Source organism: Tympanuchus pallidicinctus, unplaced genomic scaffold (genome assembly GCF_026119805.1).
Source record: "Tympanuchus pallidicinctus isolate F22 unplaced genomic scaffold, pur_lepc_1.0 scaffold2, whole genome shotgun sequence".
Classification (NCBI taxonomy): Eukaryota; Metazoa; Chordata; class Aves; order Galliformes; family Phasianidae; genus Tympanuchus; species Tympanuchus pallidicinctus.
This window is the reverse complement of record NW_026294721.1, coordinates 11,432,836-11,453,190: the sequence shown is the minus strand read 5'-3', so window position 1 is coordinate 11,453,190 and position 20,355 is coordinate 11,432,836. Positions and strand designations below refer to the sequence as shown.

At 40.2% G+C, this 20,355-nt stretch overlaps 3 protein-coding genes across 4 annotated transcripts in view; 1 reads left to right on the top strand and 2 right to left on the bottom strand.

The window, feature by feature from the left end:
• Window positions 1-14,405, bottom strand: part of STX18 (syntaxin 18) — a 540,575-nt gene extending 526,170 nt beyond the window's left edge. Inside the window, exon 1 of the mRNA XM_052681675.1 lies at window positions 14,398-14,405. The gene's annotated coding sequence lies outside the window, so the exon portion shown is untranslated. The remainder of the gene's footprint in view (window positions 1-14,397) is intronic.
• Window positions 1-19,907, bottom strand: part of EVC2 (EvC ciliary complex subunit 2) — a 65,709-nt gene extending 45,802 nt beyond the window's left edge. The window contains exons 1-7 of the mRNA XM_052681687.1: window positions 19,636-19,907; window positions 16,752-16,806; window positions 9,843-10,003; window positions 9,316-9,381; window positions 5,561-5,747; window positions 3,020-3,129; window positions 1,837-1,899 (exon numbers count right to left, since the gene is read on the bottom strand). Coding sequence (XP_052537647.1) covers window positions 1,837-1,899; window positions 3,020-3,129; window positions 5,561-5,747; window positions 9,316-9,381; window positions 9,843-10,003; window positions 16,752-16,806; window positions 19,636-19,869 — 876 coding nt within the window. The 5' untranslated portion in view covers window positions 19,870-19,907. The remainder of the gene's footprint in view (window positions 1-1,836; window positions 1,900-3,019; window positions 3,130-5,560; window positions 5,748-9,315; window positions 9,382-9,842; window positions 10,004-16,751; window positions 16,807-19,635) is intronic.
• An 18-nt stretch (window positions 19,908-19,925) lies between these two features.
• Window positions 19,926-20,355, top strand: part of EVC (EvC ciliary complex subunit 1) — a 51,310-nt gene continuing 50,880 nt past the window's right edge. The window contains exon 1 of one of the 2 annotated variants that reach the window (XM_052681654.1): window positions 19,926-20,138. In XM_052681654.1, coding sequence (XP_052537614.1) covers window positions 19,965-20,138 — 174 coding nt within the window. In that variant the 5' untranslated portion in view covers window positions 19,926-19,964. The remainder of the gene's footprint in view (window positions 20,139-20,355) is intronic. The other variant, XM_052681653.1, reaches the window with a different exon arrangement.

Sequence of the window (20,355 nt, the reverse complement as noted above, 5' to 3'; positions counted from 1 at the left end):
AACCACTTGTGTTTGTCTAATTTCCAAGCACTCTGAAATTTAGATACCTATCCAGGCTTTTACAAAAAGCAGGAATCTGGAGAAGCTGAAAAGAAGCTTGTTTAAGATTTGGCAGTGAAAAAATACTGGCTAAGGAATTACTCTGTGCTTTGTAAGTAAAGGCTGAGATCCAGAGTGTGACAGTCTGTTATCAGGGCAGACAGTTCTGTTAAGAGGTTAAGCTCATGTGGAAAAGTCACTGGATAGAGAATTACCTGTGCTTTTACACTTAAGCTGTATTAGATGGACAGTCAATTTCCTTGGATATATGCTTGAGTAAAAGGAGTATTAGATTGATAGTCTACTTCTTTGGCTATGGCAGAGCCATAACAGGCTATAATGCCTAAAGCACTGCAGCAGATGCTGCAGCAGGGGAAACCAGAGACCCCCCTATAAGCCACGGAAGAGGACCAGTGTCAGCACTGAAGGCTGACTTTCAAACCCACGTGCAAAGCTTATTTCTTAAGTGAAGTGAACAGACATTCTTCTACACCCAGGAGGGGAGTAAACTCTTCAAAAGGGCTGACAATAGCAGGACTAGGGGAAATGGATCCAAGTTGAAGGAGGGAAGATTTAGGTTGGATGTTAGGGGGAAGTTCTTCACAAGGAGAGTGGTTAGGCCCTGGAATGGGCTGCCCAGGGAGGTTGTGGATGCCCCGTCCTTGGACGTGTTCAAGGCCAGGTTGGACGGGGTCCTAAGCAACCTGATCTAAATGTGTATGTTTGGTGGCCCTGCTAGGCAGGCGGGTTGGAACTACATGATCCTTGAGGTTCCTTCCAACCCCAGTGATTCTGTGATTCTGTGACATTAGAGGCTTGGTTTTCTTTGAAAAGGCACTGCACTCCCATTGATTTGAGAGAAAAAAGCCTGACAAAAATCAGCTCAAAGTAATCTCTATCACACACATTCCATGCAATGTAGTCAGATAGGAGAAATGGTTCTTGCTCTTTTCACTACATCTTCCTATTCAGTGCCAAAAACATTCAGCTAAGGACAGAGCCATGCAGTACTCACAGCCCCTGAAGCAATGTGGGAGACATCTGGCAAGAACACACAGATAAGCAATGCTCATGTGTCTTCCTAGCCCACATTCCCACATTACACAGGCAACCAAGCACTTCCATTCTGCAATGCAGAAGAAAGAATTCACAGGGTTTGTAAAGCTTTCAAGAACAGCACAACAAACATGCTATTAAACCACATGAAAGCTGACAGACTTAGCATGGCACTACCACGACTGTGCAAGTAGTTCATTATTCTAGCTTCAAAGTCAACTTTTAATATTTACTTGGTCGCATACATGTATTGGTTTCACCACATAATTTTAAATAAATAAAATTTGAATGTGGGAGCATTTACAACAGTCAAAGCTATGGGCAAATTACAATACATTTCACCTTTTTCACCACAATACGTAACCATTTTGTCAAGAGGTGGAGGACAGCTTTAGAAAAGGCAAAAGCTTTCTCATGGTGGTGATGCCCAAGAGCAGGTGAACAAATTCCTCATTACAGTTCTCTGTAGATGGACAATGCTTCAAATGAAAAAAAAATGGCTAGGAATATGAAGGAACTTGGTCAATTTTCCATACTAAATATTGATGCTTTAAGACAACAAAGCTTCACTGTTTTCTTCCTCTTAAAACCAGAGAAGGTAGAACCTGTCTATAATTAATAACCAATTGCTAAGAGTAATGAGACTTAAGTACATAAGTATATTGTTAGCCCCGAGGATTTAGTGTAGATTACCCAAGTTTAAGAAGAGGAGTCTATGTAATGTAAAATCATAGCATTTACCTCAGTCTTTTCTTCTTCAGTTATTGTGAACAATGTGGTCAATGATACAAGATCTGTTTGATTCTGAGAAAAATATTACAGGTATTAAAAATGAGCAGAATCCAATAGATAACATTTTCAAACAGTCTAGAGTCTCTACAAAAGCCTCTCATTAGAAAAAAAAAAGCTATACTTCTCATTAAGCATAAAGCTGAAATAAATCTGATATGAGAGTGCAATGGTAACAATGCTCCGTGCAATCCATTCCCCTTCTAACCATGCGTAGGCTTACTCCAGTGCTCACAGAATTACATTTTTCTGTACACATAAAATCTGGACTGACAGAAAGTGCGAAGAACAAGATTCTAAGCCACTGCATATGTATTCTGGGGATCAAGGTTAGCAACTCACATAGTCAGATCTGCTAAATATCCATCAGTTCTGCTAAATGTCCTTTACTTTTATGCTTCCCTGATTCATGAGTCTTACTCTTTGCCACTCTAGTACACAATCATGCGCAACCATCATTTTTTCCCTCTAAAACATGGGAGATACAGCAGCTGCAAATGAAAATATATCCAAAGGTTCTAACTACATGCATTTATATAAACCACAGCGAACTAAACAAGCCATGTTTAAGAATGAGAAATGGTTACTTTGGAAGAAACCATTTCTCCTGTGTCTTTAGTCCTGCTTCCTACTCAGGCTAACTCCTGTATAACGTCGCTTGTTTCAGAGCCTGGTGCAACTGAGTTGCACCAAAAATCACCAAGGCTGAAAAATCCTGAGCTCCTCTCAAATCTGTTCAAAGATCTCAAACCTCTCAAACTTAGACAGTGGTTTTGGTAAAAAGAAATTATTTTCTGATAAAAACATGGCAAAACTTTCAATCCCTAACAGACTCCAGGAAAAAGCTCGTAAAGAGGTGCAACACATTTTCAAGACACATAGGTCAAATGGAAAGAAATAAAAAAATGGTGAGAAATGCTACAGGACAACACATGAAAAGCATCCTTTACATAAAGCTATGACAGAAAATTTGTGTATTTAAAAATGTACGGTACAGAACCAAGGAGCCTCACAACCTCATTTCCATACATACTGGCCTCACCACAGGTCTCACTGCTTACGCAGACAAGTATTGCTTTGTAAGTATTTCTTTACAGAAACTAAGAAGAGGAAAATAAAATTGTACAGCAAATACCTGTGACAAACTCCTGAAAGTCAGCTGTGCAGGCAGTGTCAAGACCCTACCATTCCATGTTTTCTTTGCATCAAGAAGTGCAGTATAGTTGATTGCAAAATATTCCCCAACTGTTAAAAGAGAGAGGAAAAAAAAGCACGTGTAGATTAAATACATGAGATACATCTAACAGTAAAATACTGGCCTCTCAGTGTCTGAATTTTCAAACAGTAGCTATATTGACTTAAAAATAACCTAGCAGAGTTGCATATCTTCTTTATATGCAATATTGGGCATGATTCTCTGAAGAACTGAGCACCCTGCTGAGCTCAGCTGCAGTTATAGATGTTTGCAAAATATGGAAAGCAAGTTTAACATGAATAAAACATTTTGGAGTTTAAGTTCCCCTTATAGACTGTGCTTCCTCACCAGCAAAGGTACCCTCTTAGGAGCCTACCTGCAGTAAGCTCACAAAACCCCTCAAAAGGGGAATGCATCCTGAGCCTATCAGCATAGTAGAGAAGAAGAATGTGGGTAAATTTGCTCTATCTCAGGAAAATTTCTCAAACATCCCCAGGGAAGATCTTGGAAAGCACTGTAGCTTTTCCTGTCCAATACCTCCAATCCCCCACATCCAGAGTAGCCAGTTCTTGGCAAACATGGGCCTGGCAACATCCCTTCCACACACTGCATCTACTAACTCAAGCAAATTTTGCACAGGATCTGGGAACTGCTTTAAATAATGCTTAAAGCTACTGAAAAACATCATGTTTGGACAACTAAAACTAAACTTTTTTTTTTTATTATTATTATTTTTAATCAGATGAATACTCTGCACTGTAGCCACTAACCAGTTGGTTCTGTTCTCACTGAAACAGAAGAGTCTGACTGAGATTTCAGCTTCGTTTTTATTCGCAATGCACTGGACCACAGGAAAATCATTCTAGTTAACATGCAGCATGACACTGCGTCATGCTAATACAGCATGCCGGACTTATATAGCATAACCTTTATGTTCTAACTCAGTTAGATTCATTTCCTGATTCAGTAGCTTCAATAACTGCAGCAACACATTTTACTGCAACAGCTCTGCTAGTCCGTTTTCTCTTCTTTTCTCAGAAATTATTCTTTTTTAGGATCATCTGTTCTTAAAAATCACAGAATCACAGAATGACAGCCAGCAACTCCTCGCCCCATAATCACTTGTGTTTTTTTTTTAGAAATGGAGCCTAGCAATCCACTTTTAATCAGAAAACAACCTTGGTCTACCGATTTTCCTTTCCTCTTTGGAAATTTTTCCACTCATAAAACGCAACAAAAAAACCTAGATAAAACTCCCACTAGAATCAGGTATTATTCAAGACTTCTGAAGTTGCAGGAGGAATATCCAAATCCTAAAAAGCAAGCAGTTAGTTTTCTATGCACATCTTCCAACTCTTGCACATGTGCTTAGGAAAGAAAGGACAAATTTTTATGAATGTGCAATGATCCAACTTCTACTCAGGGAACTCGCTAACACCAAGACTGGAATGTCTTTTTTGGTCTATTGCTTCAATTTTATAATTTGCTCCAGTCTAGGGAGAGCAGAGCTGCTTTCTTTCAGATTAACGATCTTGCTGACTTGCATGGTCTTTTGTAATTCCAATCTATCCAAGCACACCAATATGCCATGGTTTTAAAGTAACGTGTTTGCTTACTTTCCAATTTTTGAGCTTGGATAAATAAGAAATATTTGTCAAATATGACTAAAATTGCTTGCGTAGCACCTTTTAAATATATCCAAAATGAACAAATACCATAATGAAAGATTCTGCTTCATTTTGATGGCAGTGACTTTTATAAATTTCAAGAGCTCACTGTGTGCCTTCGAGGTTAGAGGAAGTTTAAAGTCAGGAGCCAAAATGTGAGTTAAAAGAATTTTAAACTGCAGCACAAAACCTGATAGAGAATATTTCACCTGTAATAATTGATTGTCACGGAGTTGACTAGATCAATCTATGTTCGTGACAGGGGCGACAGGTCTCTGCCCTCCTCCCCCCCACCCCAGTCCCACAAAAATGGGAAGGAAGGAAGGGAGGAAAAGAGCAGCGGCAACAATCTATGGAGGAAAACTTATTTTACTATAATATCGGAATACAAGATAACACAATATATACAATTTAATTGAAATTGAGATTAATAAATCAGACAAGATAAGAGAGAGAGTTCCTGGGACCGAGTCAAACCTGAAAAGCTTGGAACGGCCAGGAAAGCACCTCCAGCACCCACTGCCAGGCAGCAAGAGAGCGCCCCCCCCACCCGGAAGGGCCAGATCCCGTGACTGCTGTAATGTACAGGGATAGGTACTGGGATTGGGGCAGTGACACTTCAATGTCCCGTACACTACATGATGTTTTGATGTGGAATACTGAAACCCAAAAACAAAAAATAAAAAAAAAAAACATAGAACCATGACATTGATAATTGGAGAGTTTACACCATCAAAAATAAATAAATATACTGATTTGAACAGATGTTCTTCCTCCTGTGTAATCAGGGCTACATCTTTGCACAGTTTGTTACCTTGCAAGAATCTTTTCCTGTAAATTTGCATCCCATCTCTTGTCTCATTACCACTGTCTTTTTGAACATGTAGACCAGTGATATTGTCCAGAAGGATAAGATCAGTGATGTTTCTCGAGAGCAGTGAGTTGGTGTTATTAATCAGAAGTCTAATGTATGCAATTTGAGGGTCATGTTCCACATCCACCTGAAAAGAGAAATATTAACAGTACAAAATAGCTGTACATGCATTTAATCAGCAAAATTTGTCATCCTGATTAATAGCAAAAGTTCACTATACAAGTAATTCATTTTTTGAAGGCATTCTCAGTGACCTACAAGCAACATTATACTTGGTTTGATCTCAAAATCTCAAGGAGACTTTAATTTTCGGTATGCTATGCCGTTGCTTAGAGACAAAGAGACAGAAAAGCAGTAGTTAAAAACCCAGCTCTCTTGCTGAGCCAGAAGTAACTGAAAACCAGAATTTGAACATCCCTTCGATAAGCAAAACCATATAACAACTTAAAATCAGATTCTGTAAAATTCTTAATTTTTGTATCACAGAGATGTTTCTTCTGCGAGCTGTTCTCATTGACAGTTCATTCTCTTCACTCTTCTCTATTTCCATTCTTTTTTTCAAGCAACTCTCCCAAGAGTGCCAGCTGCCACTTATTTGCTCTTTTGACTTAAGGGCTGATTGAACCACCAATGCACTTGGGGTTCAGAGCTGTGCTTCCAGACAGTGGCAAAGTTCATGAATTAATAAGCAAGCTCTAGCAATGCAGTTAGGTGATTTTTTCTATTTATTCAATTAAGCATTTGTTAACTAATGAAAATGTTAATGTAACAAAATGAAATTACTTCGAGCATACTTCTCACATCCCAAATTGCTTTCCTTTATAAACTAAAACTTGACCTAATCAATGAATCAAGAAAATACATCTTGAAAGAATTCAGGTTGAAGCCACACAAGCTGTAAATACTATGTTACACAAGTTGTACCTACTACGTTATGTTCCATTGTAAGTGTGGATGGGCTTACACACATAAAAAAAAGTATAAAGGAGCTGGAAAAAATGAGAAAACTGAGACTTTTCATTCGTTCATTTGTTTTCCTACACCTTTCTCTTGCTCTTCTGTGAGATGAAGGCAAAAATTCAGATTTAGTGGTCTTATCCCATGCTTTTAACCAGACAGTAACTGAGGCAAATACCTACAACAGAATAGCCAAAAGTAGGTTGTGTATACTCATAAGTAGGTGAGGGAATGGAAGCATTAGTCCTTTCCTTCTGCTAGTCCAGAGTTTTAATGCACACTTACATATCGTATGTATTATCTTTGCCCAACTAAAATTGCATTTCCTTTTCATTTAATTTAATAAAATTCTTAATTCAGTGATTAAACAAAGCAACCCATCAGAGAGATCACAAATCTGTTGCCTATTTTCTACTGCAGTTTTCATCAGGCAGCCAAAAGGCCATGCTGCATTTGTCAATAACTTTAAATACTTGTCAGACTTTGCTTATTTCTGATCAGCAATGAGTTTTATGCTAAGTGGCAGTGGGGAAAACTTGTTTTGTTTTTTTGATATGAGTGAATAAAGCAGCAGATGAGAACCAAGAAGTAGGGAAACTGTTGGGTTTCATCTCTCCTAGACACAATGTTCTCCATATGCTGCTGCCATTGAGATCACTGGCTGCTGGTATCGCCTTTAAGTTGCAACTCTGATTTGCCTCAAGATATTTTTTCTCACTTTTGGAGCACATCATTAAGCTGCCAACCAGAACAGAACTCGGTGACAGCCACTGATGACGGTGATAAGTGCTTATTTCATTTTCTCTCTGCCACTGAAGTGTGTTATCATCCCCTACAACAGATCTCACTCCAAGTACATGGGTGAGCGGAATGAAAAGAACCACAGCAAATGAAAGAACGTTTCAGGAGGAATTGCCATGGAAGTGAAAGGAATGGAGGATATTTGAAACCAACTTCAAAGAAAGGTGATCTAAGACATGAGAATGCTTAGGAGTCCAAAATGAGACAGGTAAGTTTTTAAAAGCCAAACAGACAAATTTAAAGATTTCGGCTCTGCTGAAGAATTTGTCATTATGAAGCACTACTAAATGCTCATGTGATACTGCACAATGTAGGTCCTAAAGGAGCACATTTCTGGTAAGAAAGAAGAACTGGGCACTCAAAGCGCAAGTGAAATCTGAACACCCTAATTACAGCCAATGGATTTCTATGATTAAGTGTTGGAAAAACACTGTCTTCAAGAAGGAAACGTATGTCATCTCCATGCTCTGAGCAGTCAGTCATGGCTAGTGGTTGGGAAATGTGCAGATTCACTTTTTTTTCTTCTCATTTAAAACAGTTAAAGACAACCATACGGCCAGTCTGCCTCTTAGTAGGAAAGCATCTGTTGTAATGAATTAAGATTGAAGTAGATGACAAGGTAAGCAAAGAGAAACAAAACACAAAATACATTTGAAGATGGAGGACAATTCACATACAATCGCACAGTTTTCAGTAATTTACAACAGGTAGCATTGCAGAATTATTTTTTAATAATCCTAGCATCTACAGCAGACTAACTTTAATCTTGTACAGCAGGATTTCACAACTTTTAATTAGTAAGCATGAGGCTATGCTATGAATAGCAGAAAACAACTGCATGTAACAATCTCAAACTCTCATTTTGAAAAGCTCCAATATAAAAACTGGAAATCCACAGTCCAAAAATATTCAGAATATTCTGTGTTACTGTTTCTTACTCCTGAAATGCTCACTATTCAGCCTCATTAATTATGACACGCAGCCATTTCAATAATGACATTATAGCTAATGAGTGCCATGAGTGCAATGAATATTCATTCTCTTTCTGTGCAGATGATCTGGTGCAGGTCATAATGTCACCTCTTCTGTACTGGGTACTAAATTCTCTATCCTCAAATATAGCATGTCGATGTTTGAATTCAGATTTGCCTTAAAGTTGGATGCACTTTCCTTTTCCAAGGGGCAAGCACTGTCTCCAACGACAAAATTCATACATGATTCAACCAACATGGGAAAAAAACAAAACAAAAAACAGGAGGAAAAAAAATGAAAGAAGAAATAACAGTCTAAGTAGATCTACCAATGTATGCTAGCTGAAAACGTAAAATGAATGTAAAATGCAAAACTTGAAAATTCTTTCAATCAGCGAGGCCTTTGCTCCTCATAAGCATTTAATGCAAGTCAAATGATTTTTTTTTTTTTTCATTAAAAAACTCTGCTCTTAGCTAGGTTCTATTCACTATGCTGACTGTAACTTGTGGACTCTTCCACGGCTTTGTGACAGGATGTTCAAGGACAGAGTAGGCAACACAGAGCTCAGTCGCCTATGCTTCAGAAGGAGTCCATACTTGACACTGGTAAGGCACACACAGTTAAGCCAATGTATCTCAGAAGGCTTATCACATTCTCTAAAGAAGTTTCTGTCATTACTCAGTCTCGTTCACTTGCTTTCTCACATTTCTATTTTCACAGATTCACACAGAGGTACTTTACAATGGACATAATCAAAATCCTCTGAAGTCTGGGAAAAGATTTCACTGACTTCATTCAGATATGAATCATCAACGCAAAATTACTCATCTTGCATAGAGAACAATCATCTCAACATAAAAATGTGCTCACATTCAGTATGGATACCATTCTGTCAACTGTTTTTAAAGGACATTTGAGTACAAATTTCCTATCAAATTAACTAGATAAATGTAAACAAACCTTACCACAGCACATTTCTGAAGGGTTATTCCAAAGCCAGAGGATGCTGACAACTTGGACACATCTTCAGACTGTGATGAAAGGTGAAAAGATGATATAATAAAAGAAACAATTCACAAACTGCAGCACAAGTTAAATAGTGTAAATAAGGAAATTAGAAAAAAATATGTATATATTTGTATAGACTCCCACTCTTAACTACCAGTGTATTAACTGACATACTCATCTCCTGGCTATCAAGCTTCCCTAACAAAAATATGCTGTGTATAAAGTTCAGCAGTCTATACAGATGCAATTCATTACTATGTGCCAGAATTTAAAAAGCAATCACATAGCTGTATCTGCTACAATAATTATTTAGAAGCCTCCCGACCATTTGGTATTGCTGAAGCCATCTAAACTGAACATAATCACCTAGGACATAATTAAAAATGCACTAACTGAATAGCAATTTTCCACCAACATCCACTTTTTGATATAATTGCTGTGATGCTTATAAACACTGGAATCAGCAAACTATCTTTTTACTGACCAGCTGGTAGTTAACAGAAGAATCTCGTTTGAACAAAATCTTCCTTGTCCATGAGGGTATCAGAGCAAATATCGAATGGCTCCACTGATCATCCAAGGCTGCAGAAGTCAAGATCAGATCAGGGACTTCATTTGCTTGAACCATCAGAGGCAACTGCAGTGCTGAAACCAGGGCAAGACTCTGTATTAGAATTAAAGGCGGCTCTTGCGCAGCAGCTGCTTTGGTGCATGTCATGCCTGGGATGGGATCGTGGTACCCCGTGCTCTGCACACACATGGGGACCAGCATACGTTACCCTAGAGCACTTAAAATCTAAACAGGCAATGGAGGGTAGGTAGGAAAACAGAGATTGGGGGTAGGTAGGAAACAGAGACGGCACTTGCTCAAGAAAAGCCAGCAAGAATTAGAACTGCATCCTACCAAGGGAGCTCCACATTAAATCACCTAACGCATGAATTAAAAAGTTTCAGCAATAAATCAACTATTAATATTTTCAACACAAAGAATCTTTTCAGCAAAGCATAAATAATTGAAGCACTCTACAATGTGAGTGGCCTCACTATTAAGAGTGGCGTGCTTCTGCAACAGTCTGCCAATTAACCATTACATTTTTCAGCACATATTCAGAACAAAAATACTTCTTGGTTGACTACAGGTGTCAATTACTTTTCAGCTGATTTGGAGTACTACTGAATCAAACATTTCAATTTAGTAACTACAAATATCAGTGCTATCCTATTCACCAACTCTCACATTTTTAGTAAAGTTTATGCCATGATACTACATGAAATTACAAGAGCTTTAAAATTATGTGATAATTAGTTTCATCTAAGAAATGCACACATGACAATAGGAGATTATACTAAAATTCAGCAATCTCCTAGCTGTAAAAAATAAAGCTGTTGAATGGAAAAAAAATGGAAATGAAAATTTCAAAATGATAGTTGGCTTTCTATGTTGAAAGATACATTTTGTCACTCTCTGCATAATAGTTTTCGCTTATTACCTATTTCTAAACCCTGTGTTTTAATCATTAGCAATACATACGCATGGGAACAAAAGCTCTTACTGAAGAGCAAAGGCTTTTTGGCGAATGGCTGGTTTTGTAAATTTTTATTGTTTTCAACTATTAAATGTTAATGAAATATAAAAAGCTGAACATACTGAAAATACTGAACATACTGACAACCTCACAATTATGAGAAGCCTCCTGTTTTACAAAAGACAGTTTTGCGTTGTAAAACCAATACAGAGAAATAATATCAGCTGTAAATAGAAAAGGAGTTCACAGCACAATTATAACTCAATGTTCAGATGAAGGTCCTATTACGTGTCTATGAATGCACACGGATCACTGAAAAGGCTTTTGTTAACATAACATAAGGAATGAGATTCATTCCTGCTGCTTACAGAACCCAGATGGACAGCTGCACCTTAGGGAGCTTCATGCAAGATCCCATGTTTTTTTATTTGTGAGAGTGGTTTATACTGGATAAAACTGTGCTTATACAGGCCAGGAAAAATTACTTGTTTAGATTTTACAGCTAATTTTAATTCATTTCCCTAAATTTCACTTGCATACTTAAAATATTCACAGTGCAACAGACGCAGACCAATTTAGGGACCATAAAAATAGTAAGAAAAATTTGGTTAGGAGAACAGCAACACTTAGTTATAATACCAAATGTCTGCATACTTTTTGGGCTGGTATTTTTCAGGGCATTCATGCATGTTGCATTTCAGTTTCAAGATGAAGCAACAGCCCAAATCACCTGGAATGCTGCCAGTGCTGAACTGAAGTGCTGGCTGCCAGCCTGGTCCCACCTGGCCACAGCATTCCCCAAAAGATCAAGCAGCATATTATATCTTGCCTACAACAGATCCAAGTCTATGCTCTGACAACAGAATCATGTCTCTTCCTATATATATTGAAACACTGAAAGGATTCTTTTCATACATGCTGTGCCTTTTAGATGTTGATGCAATTGCCACCTCACACCTACAGAGGTGGAACACCAACTTTCCTGTTCTTGACAGACTACAGGAGAAGCATTTTCCCTTATAGAAAAAGAAGCCCTAATTGAAGATATGGAGCTTCTTCTTAGAGCTTTACAAGATTCAGAAGGCAACATGCAAATATGTATGGGCTCTGCTGAGCAACTATTGCCCCTATAGTGTTTCTTTCCTAGCACATCACTTCCTTCTGCATCTTGGATGAAGGCAGTCAGACAAGAGGAGTAACTGATTCATTAAATACCTTTTGTTCTTTGTGCCCTATACCATGAGAGCTCTCCATCAGCATATCCAACTACAACTGCCCTTTTCATGTGACAGAGAACTCTGATACTTCCCTCTGGATGGTACCAAGTCCATAATAACAGATTTAATCAATGGATCATTTTCTTTGCCTCCGAATAGAGATCTGGATTATTAATTACACAGATAACTGCTTTCAAGTTGTGCTTTGTCATCACTTACATCCTCAGCAACGTGGACAGCACCCAGCATAAGGTTCCAGAGATGTTATTTGGCTTCTCCATCAGTGGTAATGAAAGGCCAAGGATTTGGCAGGTTCTTCATGTTACATCAAGCAGTCTTGACGTTGATGACAATTACAAGGATACTTCTGCAAATTCACTTGCATCTCCCTAGTATTTAGGGGAAGGCTTTGCTCAAATAGATACATCAGTGTGATGCATGTCCATTTTTTTCTCATCCTTTATGTTTAACAGCACAGGCTGTTTGCTAATAACCTGGTTTCCCTTGCCAGTAAAGCAACACTTTTATATCTCATTACTTTCTGTAGTGTCAAATGTCAGTTAAACAAAATATGCTTTTCTTGATCCACAAATATTTAACTGTCACTCAGACCAGTTGACCTGCCAGAATGTAACTGCTTTTCTACAGAATTCATTGAATACTTTAACCTCATGACAACATATTTGTATTTATCAATTCACATACTGCTTCTTCTCAGATGAGGTCCTACATGGATTGTAGATAGCTGAACATTGTTTGAAAAGCCCAATACTGAACACCTCAGAAAGGATATTACAGGCATAAGATGCTCTGAGGTTTCCAAGTCTATCCTAGATTTCTGTTCTGAAATTGCTTTTTTACAAGTAGATTCATCTGAGGTTAGAAAATACTGTTGCTTGACTTCTGCGGCCTTTCACTAACAAGCATCGAGATTTCTTTTTGATACCCTGCAGATCAAAAATGAGAGCACACCATTGTCAGTGCCTCTTCAGAGGTGCATCTCAATTGTTACACCAACTCTGTACTCTATTCCTTCCACTCTCTTGCAGTTTTAATCTTTGTCATTTTTCCGGCTGCTTTCAAAAAAGCCATTATTTGAGCTGCACAGTGTTCACTTCCATTGATTCTAAACAGAAGCTATTGTCAGTCCTTTTTGAAACACAAACTTTGCTAGCTGAAGAGCAGTTCCAGCCACATGCTGCCAAGCTGCTCAGCCAGAGCACCTCCCAGCCAGGAGCTCCCCACGTGTCGAGCCTGAGGCCAAAACATCCTCCAGTGAGCATCACCACAGAGCATGAGGCTTCATCTGGGGCTTTACTGCAAACATCCCCAAAGACACCAAATGAAACATTCATCAAAGAAAGGCAGTAGTTTTACTTTCTTCTGAGATGGGAGAGAATAAAATAATCTCCAAGATGAAATTTTCTTTCTCTTCCTCAGTGATGTATGTTAAACATTCCATACATTTACAGTCTATAATCAAGTCGATAAATATTTGAACTTACTTCATCAGCATGTTATTTAAATATTTTCCAATTATTTAATCCTACATAACCAAATATACAAACAGATATACCAGAACCCTGCCTAAAATTGCATATTCCTAGTGAATTACTAGTGCTGGCAGTTTGACTTTGTATTGAATTGCCAAATGAAAACATGAAAATAAAATTAATTTAACAGAAACAGCTAGAAGACTGCCATTCTATTTTAACACATGTTCCTACAGCACTCACTCAGTCCCTCACACAGAGCCTCAATAATAAAATTTGAAACGTGCCCAAGTAATTGTAACAGTCTCAAATGCATAATCAGACCAGAACAAACAGCAACCGAGTTCAATTTCCCTTGCTATTCCCCCTGCACAGTCATTTGACAACTCATTTGTTTTGTGCACTACTGCTTTGGGTGGTGACCTTACGCTCTTGGAATTTTAGCAGCCACAGTCAAGCCACATACAAAACAAATAGAGAGAAGAGGTCTCCCACCATCACCTCTCATTACAATTGCTTTCTGTCAAATACAGAGAGGACCCAGTGTGGTACAAAATGCACCTACCCTGCCACGTGAAGTCTTCATGATGACAGGTTTGTGTTCACATGAGCTGGAGATGGAAGAATAGCTATCTAAGAAAAGAAACTGTCCTCTGTTTGCGATCAGCCTATTGTCCTTGGCTACGATGCTAGTGTGGGGACCTTCAATACTAAACTACAAGCCTGAGCCACTGGACTAAAAAGGCTGCATCCTGAATACACCAAGGGTGTAGATTAGTATTCGTGGTAGGTACAACTTCTACAACCTCCCGTGCCTTATAAGTACTTGATAGCAGTTAAGATAAAGGTACAGCAATTAAATAGGATGATATTAAATTAAATAGTCTTGTAATAGATTTCCAGCAAAGATTTCAGCATGTCCTTAAGGCTCCCATATTTTTACAATAAACCCTAAACTGATAATATATGTAAGAGGGTGAAGGCTGTGACAAGTTTGTGAAATGTCAAGTTCACTTTTAAAAATTAATTCATTTAAAAACAGTCATTCTAATTCTCAGCTCTCACAGGTTGCATATTTCAAGTCCCAAATCACAGTCTGATTTGCTTTTCCTCTGAATTTATCAGTAAAGCTTTGAATTACTTGGCTTTATTTCAGCAAGGAAAGGAAAGAGTTAAATATACCTGTTTACTATATTATTTTTGTTGCTGTTCTCAATTATTCCTTGTCCTAAAAACCATCCAGGATACCAGATCCAATTTAAAGTCTTTTCAATTACACACAACAATGAACAAGCAAAGGTAGTAATTTACTGTATTGCAGTTTTGAATGCTGCCATTAGCTTTCCTTGTTACAAAGTCAAAGAAATTACAGGCACCAACCAGACAAAACAAATCTATTTTTCATGCTTGTTTTGCTAAATTAAGCCAGGCTATAACATAATTCTACAAATCCATTGTGCTTCCCTATCACAGAGGTATTTTGGGTCTGCTTTTTCTAGTCTTACTCAGAAAAAAATTGAAAAAAAACTTCAACCAGGAACTGTGAAATCTGTGTGCTGTCACAAATAGTTTCAATTCAATACGCTGCCATTTTCAGTGGCAAATGTTTTATGCAGAAGTTCCAATCTCACTGCTTTCACTGAGAACTTCTTCAGTAAGAAATAAACATTCTACTATCTTGATCAAGCAAACCTCTTAGAACTCAGCTTTAAATGTGTTAAAAATATATTCTTACTAGTATGGGACAATTCTCAGATATAAAATCAGGCATATGATCCAGCACTTGTAGCAGCCTTTCCTTTAACATGTGTAATTACCTACTAGTGGGAATGGAAGACAATCAGCAAATAATACAGACACACACAAAAAATCATTAAAATCTTCCAATTACTTCACTTTGTCTAGTGCCATAAGGTTCTTCTGAACTATAAAACCACATGCAATTCCCTTCTCAGTGGATTATATGTTATTAATTTGTAACTCATAAGAAAGGAAGATGTGAGCAGAAAAGCTTATATCATATAAATACAGTGGGGAGGAAAAACAAACAGGAAACCTGAGAAAATCTGAATTATTTGCTTTCTTATTTAAATTAACAAACTCATTTTGAATTAGCCACGGCACTGGGCAAAGAAATTAGAGACATCTCACTAGATGACTGCTTCGGTGTGTGTAATTTCTTGGCAAATGAATGTTATGGAATCATCCTTTGGGGAATGGCATCCTCTGCCATGGAGGAAGGGTCTGTTACAGACATTACCTCCTCCATAATGCAATAATCCTTAATAACTTATCTCCACAACACTTCTGTGAAGCAGCATGTTATTTATTATCTCTGATAAAGAAAATAAAGACCAGAGACTCAGAGAAACTACAAAATTTGTTCAGATCTACTCAAAGTGTCTGTGGCAGCAGTCTTCAGATGCAGCTCCTTTAAGCTGCAAGTGATTCCTTCAAGTATAAAGATAGTTCAAAGATAGTTTCAGGAGTAGCTACTGAAAGTGTTAGCAAAGCTACTGGAAGTGTTAGCAAACATGTAGTGGTAATGATAGCTTCTGAAAAGCAACAAGCTGTCGACCAGACTCAAGTAACATGGTTTTTCTGCAACACAGGGAATCGGTGTGCTTCCTACACATCCTTATCACTAAAAGGGAAAGAGAACTCCTCCTGAAAATGATCTGGGGCAAGGAAGGAAGGTCATCTCATAGAGGCTCCTTTCTATATGAACTGCTTGGGGAGCCTAATTTCCAAGAGAAATTTCCCCAATGGTCCTGGATGAAGATGTCCCACTGACAGGTACAGAAATAGGACACCATGAGTGCTTCTACCTCAGTAGGGCTGCACGTCAGGACAGAAATGCTGACAGCACATATTTATAGACAAGTACAGATAGTCATGCTCCTCCAGCAAACTGAATTATGGAGTAAGGCACAACAGTACTCTGGGAACCACTCAGATTCGGTTTGTTGGGCCAGAATCTCTGGTAAAAATCCTGATGGATTTAGAACTAGACTGCATCGTTTCTTCTCTCTTTCCTTCCTCCCAACTTAGAGGGCATGTAAAAAACTAGGCACAGCCTCAGTCCCCTGCCCAATTGCACACCCATCTCCTTGGAGTGCTGAGATTCCCACAGGCTGACAAGGAAACAGCTACATACCTGTCATCCCCAGACATTTTGTCTCTTTTTGAAGCCACGGATCATCTGTGATAACCTGAAGTTAAAACAGAAGAAAGCAATTATAAAAAACAATTGTTTTCGTAATCATTTAATATTAATTAAATTCTTAAGAAGAATTTATGCTTTACAGTTAGAATCCTATTCCACCAAGCCTTGAGTTTCCAAAATCAACTCATACAAGAGATACAACACTGGCTTGTCAAGCAGTATAAGCAGTATGAGTGCTGCTGCACTGTCATAAGAGTATGCACACTTGGTTCTCTGGTTCTATTTGTATTTGGTATTACGAGACTGAGACTGCACAACAGTAGAGCAGAAGTGTTTGATATTAAGTATGAGTCTGTTCTTAAACAATAATTCTTTTCAAATGTAGAACCGAGGACACAGGCAAATCCCATTGCTAGGAGCAGCAGGAATCAGTTCGTATTGAATAAACAAGCCTAAGCAGATCCAAAGAGACCACGGGCTAAGAACTGTAGCTTATGAGACTCCGGCCTGTGTCCAGACCATGGAGATTGTTAGAAAAATCACAGCTCTAAAACTTCAATAAAGGAAACTAGTACTTTATAATGTCCAGTGTTTTGAACATGATGGAGCAGTCACATAAACAAGTTCTCGTTCAACAAAAATGGTTCCCAGGGAGAGAGAATACAGTTATGAGAGCCAGCTGATTAACAGCTATCTTCCAAGTTCACCAAACAGTGTGACCTGCACTTGCTGTTCCTGTATGCTCCCAAGCACTGTGTACAAATAGTGTTAGTCCCAACATACAACAACACCATTATTACAGTAGAGCAAGTAAGGGGCAATTTTACTCTTTACCTGCTTGAGAAATTCATCATCTTGATTACTGCTACAGCTGCAGTGTCTGTTAACCTTGTGTGAAAACAATTCTGACTTAAGATAGGGCACCTTCCCTCAACATTACAGGAAGCGCAAGACATCTTAGCATTTTTAAGCAGAAAATAAGCACATGCAGCTCTCTGAGCCCTGGGATGCAGCTCTGGGACACATCAGGCTCTTTGTTGGGCACTATTTACATATCTCCAACCACTCAGTTGCACAGGTCCTCCTGCATAACTAAATTACTACATCTCTCACTCCAGCACTAATTTCTTCTCATTAGCTGAACAATCTAGATGACCCTGAATTTTGATTGCTCAGGAGCACCAAAACAACACAAAACTCCATCAGAAATCTTAAACGATTTTTTTCCTGGTGATGATTTATGCATATGAATACACACATGAATTTGCCATATATGCATATATACAGCAGTAGAAATAACATTAAATGAGTACTTATCTTTGCCAGATATTTCTAGAACAGTCTGTGCGCACTGACAAAATGCGTACCAGTGTAGTAAATGACTGTAATGACACTATTTTCATCACTGATGAAATACAAGAACATAGGAGAATGGCTTAAGTGTTAACATAAATCCTGTTCATAAATACAAATCCTAAATATGACTCTTCTGCAATATATGGGGTGAACATTAAATGCCAACAGTTTCTTTGTAAACAAGCCTGTAACAAAAGCAGACAAACAGCAGTCTAAGCATGCATAAATGAGTGCAGTGAAGGCAGCTTATTAGCCAAGCCTGCTGCCTAGGCAATTAGTGTAGAAATGACTCAGGACTTCTAGAGACTCCAGGCATTCATTCATCTGTGGTTTTACAACAGTTCATGCACAAAATCTACAATATTTTTGTGTCCATTTGCATCAACTAGGAATGACACCACAACACTCCTTGCTCCTTGTTTTTCTTTCTGTCTTATTCTGCTCTCCTCAATACTCTATTCCAGAAAACTGAATCTGAATATTCATTTATTTTCTTCCAGTCAATTCCAGAAAACTTTCATGATACCAGAGGGCACCATGAGGAGCTTCACATCAGCAAGCAGGACCCAGTGCCAACCCAATGGGACAGTGCTACCATGATGCTTCACAATTAACTGAATGCAGCCAAATTGCCAGCATGCATTCCCCTACATTTTACATTGTTTTTTTTTTTGTCTGGTGGAAAAATAAGTGTTGGATTTGCTTTCTTCATTTTCAAGCACTACTGTTTCCCGCCTATGAAGTTTTTATAGCCAAAAGACAAGGCAGAATCATAGAATCTTGAAAATCATCTAGTCCAGCCATTGACCCATGCTGTGACTGCTGTAGCCCATGTCATTCAGTGTGACATATACCCTCTTCCTGAACTCCCCCACAAACAGTACTCCACCACCTCCCAAGGCAGCCTGTAGATAACAGTTTATGACTCCTTCCAACCCCCACTACACATTCACTAGTATTCACCACACAGAACTACACTGGTGTAGTTTCAGACAGCTAAACAACTACCTAGAGAGAAAAAAATAAAAGCCTTATCTTAAACCACTAATAGCATTCCTAATGGCAGGCTGACACCAGTGGGCAAGAGCACTGTTATTCGATATAAAAATCAAATGCATCCACTCAAGAACAGATAAACGCAGCTGGTGTCAGTGTGGGATTTGCAGTGCCCTACCATGCAATCCCTGGGAGCTATCCCTGCCCGTGGGACCAGCACAGGGCCTCCTTGTGACTATCAGGGTTCTGGCTGCATGTAAGCCAGCAGTGGTGGGCCTGCGAGCCTTCCAAGTGCAGTCTGTGTTCATCACAGCAGGAAGGCGGGTGGTCGCCCAGTGACAGAGCCCCAGCAGCACACGGTCCCCTGAGCCTTCCAGGCTTGAGGCAGAGGGGATGACCGTATGAACGCCTTACTTCACCGTGCCAAGCCTCTCGGCACATCAGGCCCCGGAAGCTCGCCGCCCTGTGCAGGGCCTGCAGCGAGCACCCCCCGCCAGCCCCGGGAGCGGGCACACCGCCTTACCCCAGCCGCCGTTCTCCCGCAGTGCCCCCGGGGCGGGCCCGGAACCCCGTGTTCCCGCGCGGGACGACGGGCTGCAGCCCCGAGGGGCTGAGCGGGCACGGAGGGCAACAGTACCACGAGCAGCCCGGCCAGCAGCTGCCCAGCTCCGCGCGGCGCCGGCCCGGCCCGCGGAACACCGCGCAGCCCTTCCGAGCGCAGCCCCGATCCAGGCCGGGCCTCAGCCTTCGCATCCATCCGCCATCCGTCTCCTCCCACCACGGAGAAGGGCGGGGGGACGGGCGGCGGGGACCTCCTCTTTGGCCGAAACGGCCCGGGTCGGGCCGAACACGATGGCGGCGGTCCCGGAGTGCCTGCGGGCGGTGGGGCTGCAGTTCTCGGCGCGCTCGCTGCGGGTGCTGCCCGCCCTGCTGGCCCCCGCCGTGCTGCTGGGGCTGCTGCTGGGGGCCGTCGCCGCCGCCCTGCTCTGCCGCTGCGCGCTGCTGCGGCCGCGCCGGCGGAGAGAGGTACGGGGCCGCCGGGCGGGGAGCGGGTTCAGCCCGGAATGCGCGGACATAGAGTAGCGAAAGCGATTTTGTGAGCGGCCCCGGGGCACTGCTGGGCCGGGCCGTGCGCCGAGCGGCGTGAGGAAGGCAGATCTCCGCTGCGCTGGGGTTGCCCGGGTGCGAGGCCGGAGTGACCCCGGATTGACTGTGTGAACTCAGTGGTGGCTGGAGAGCCGTG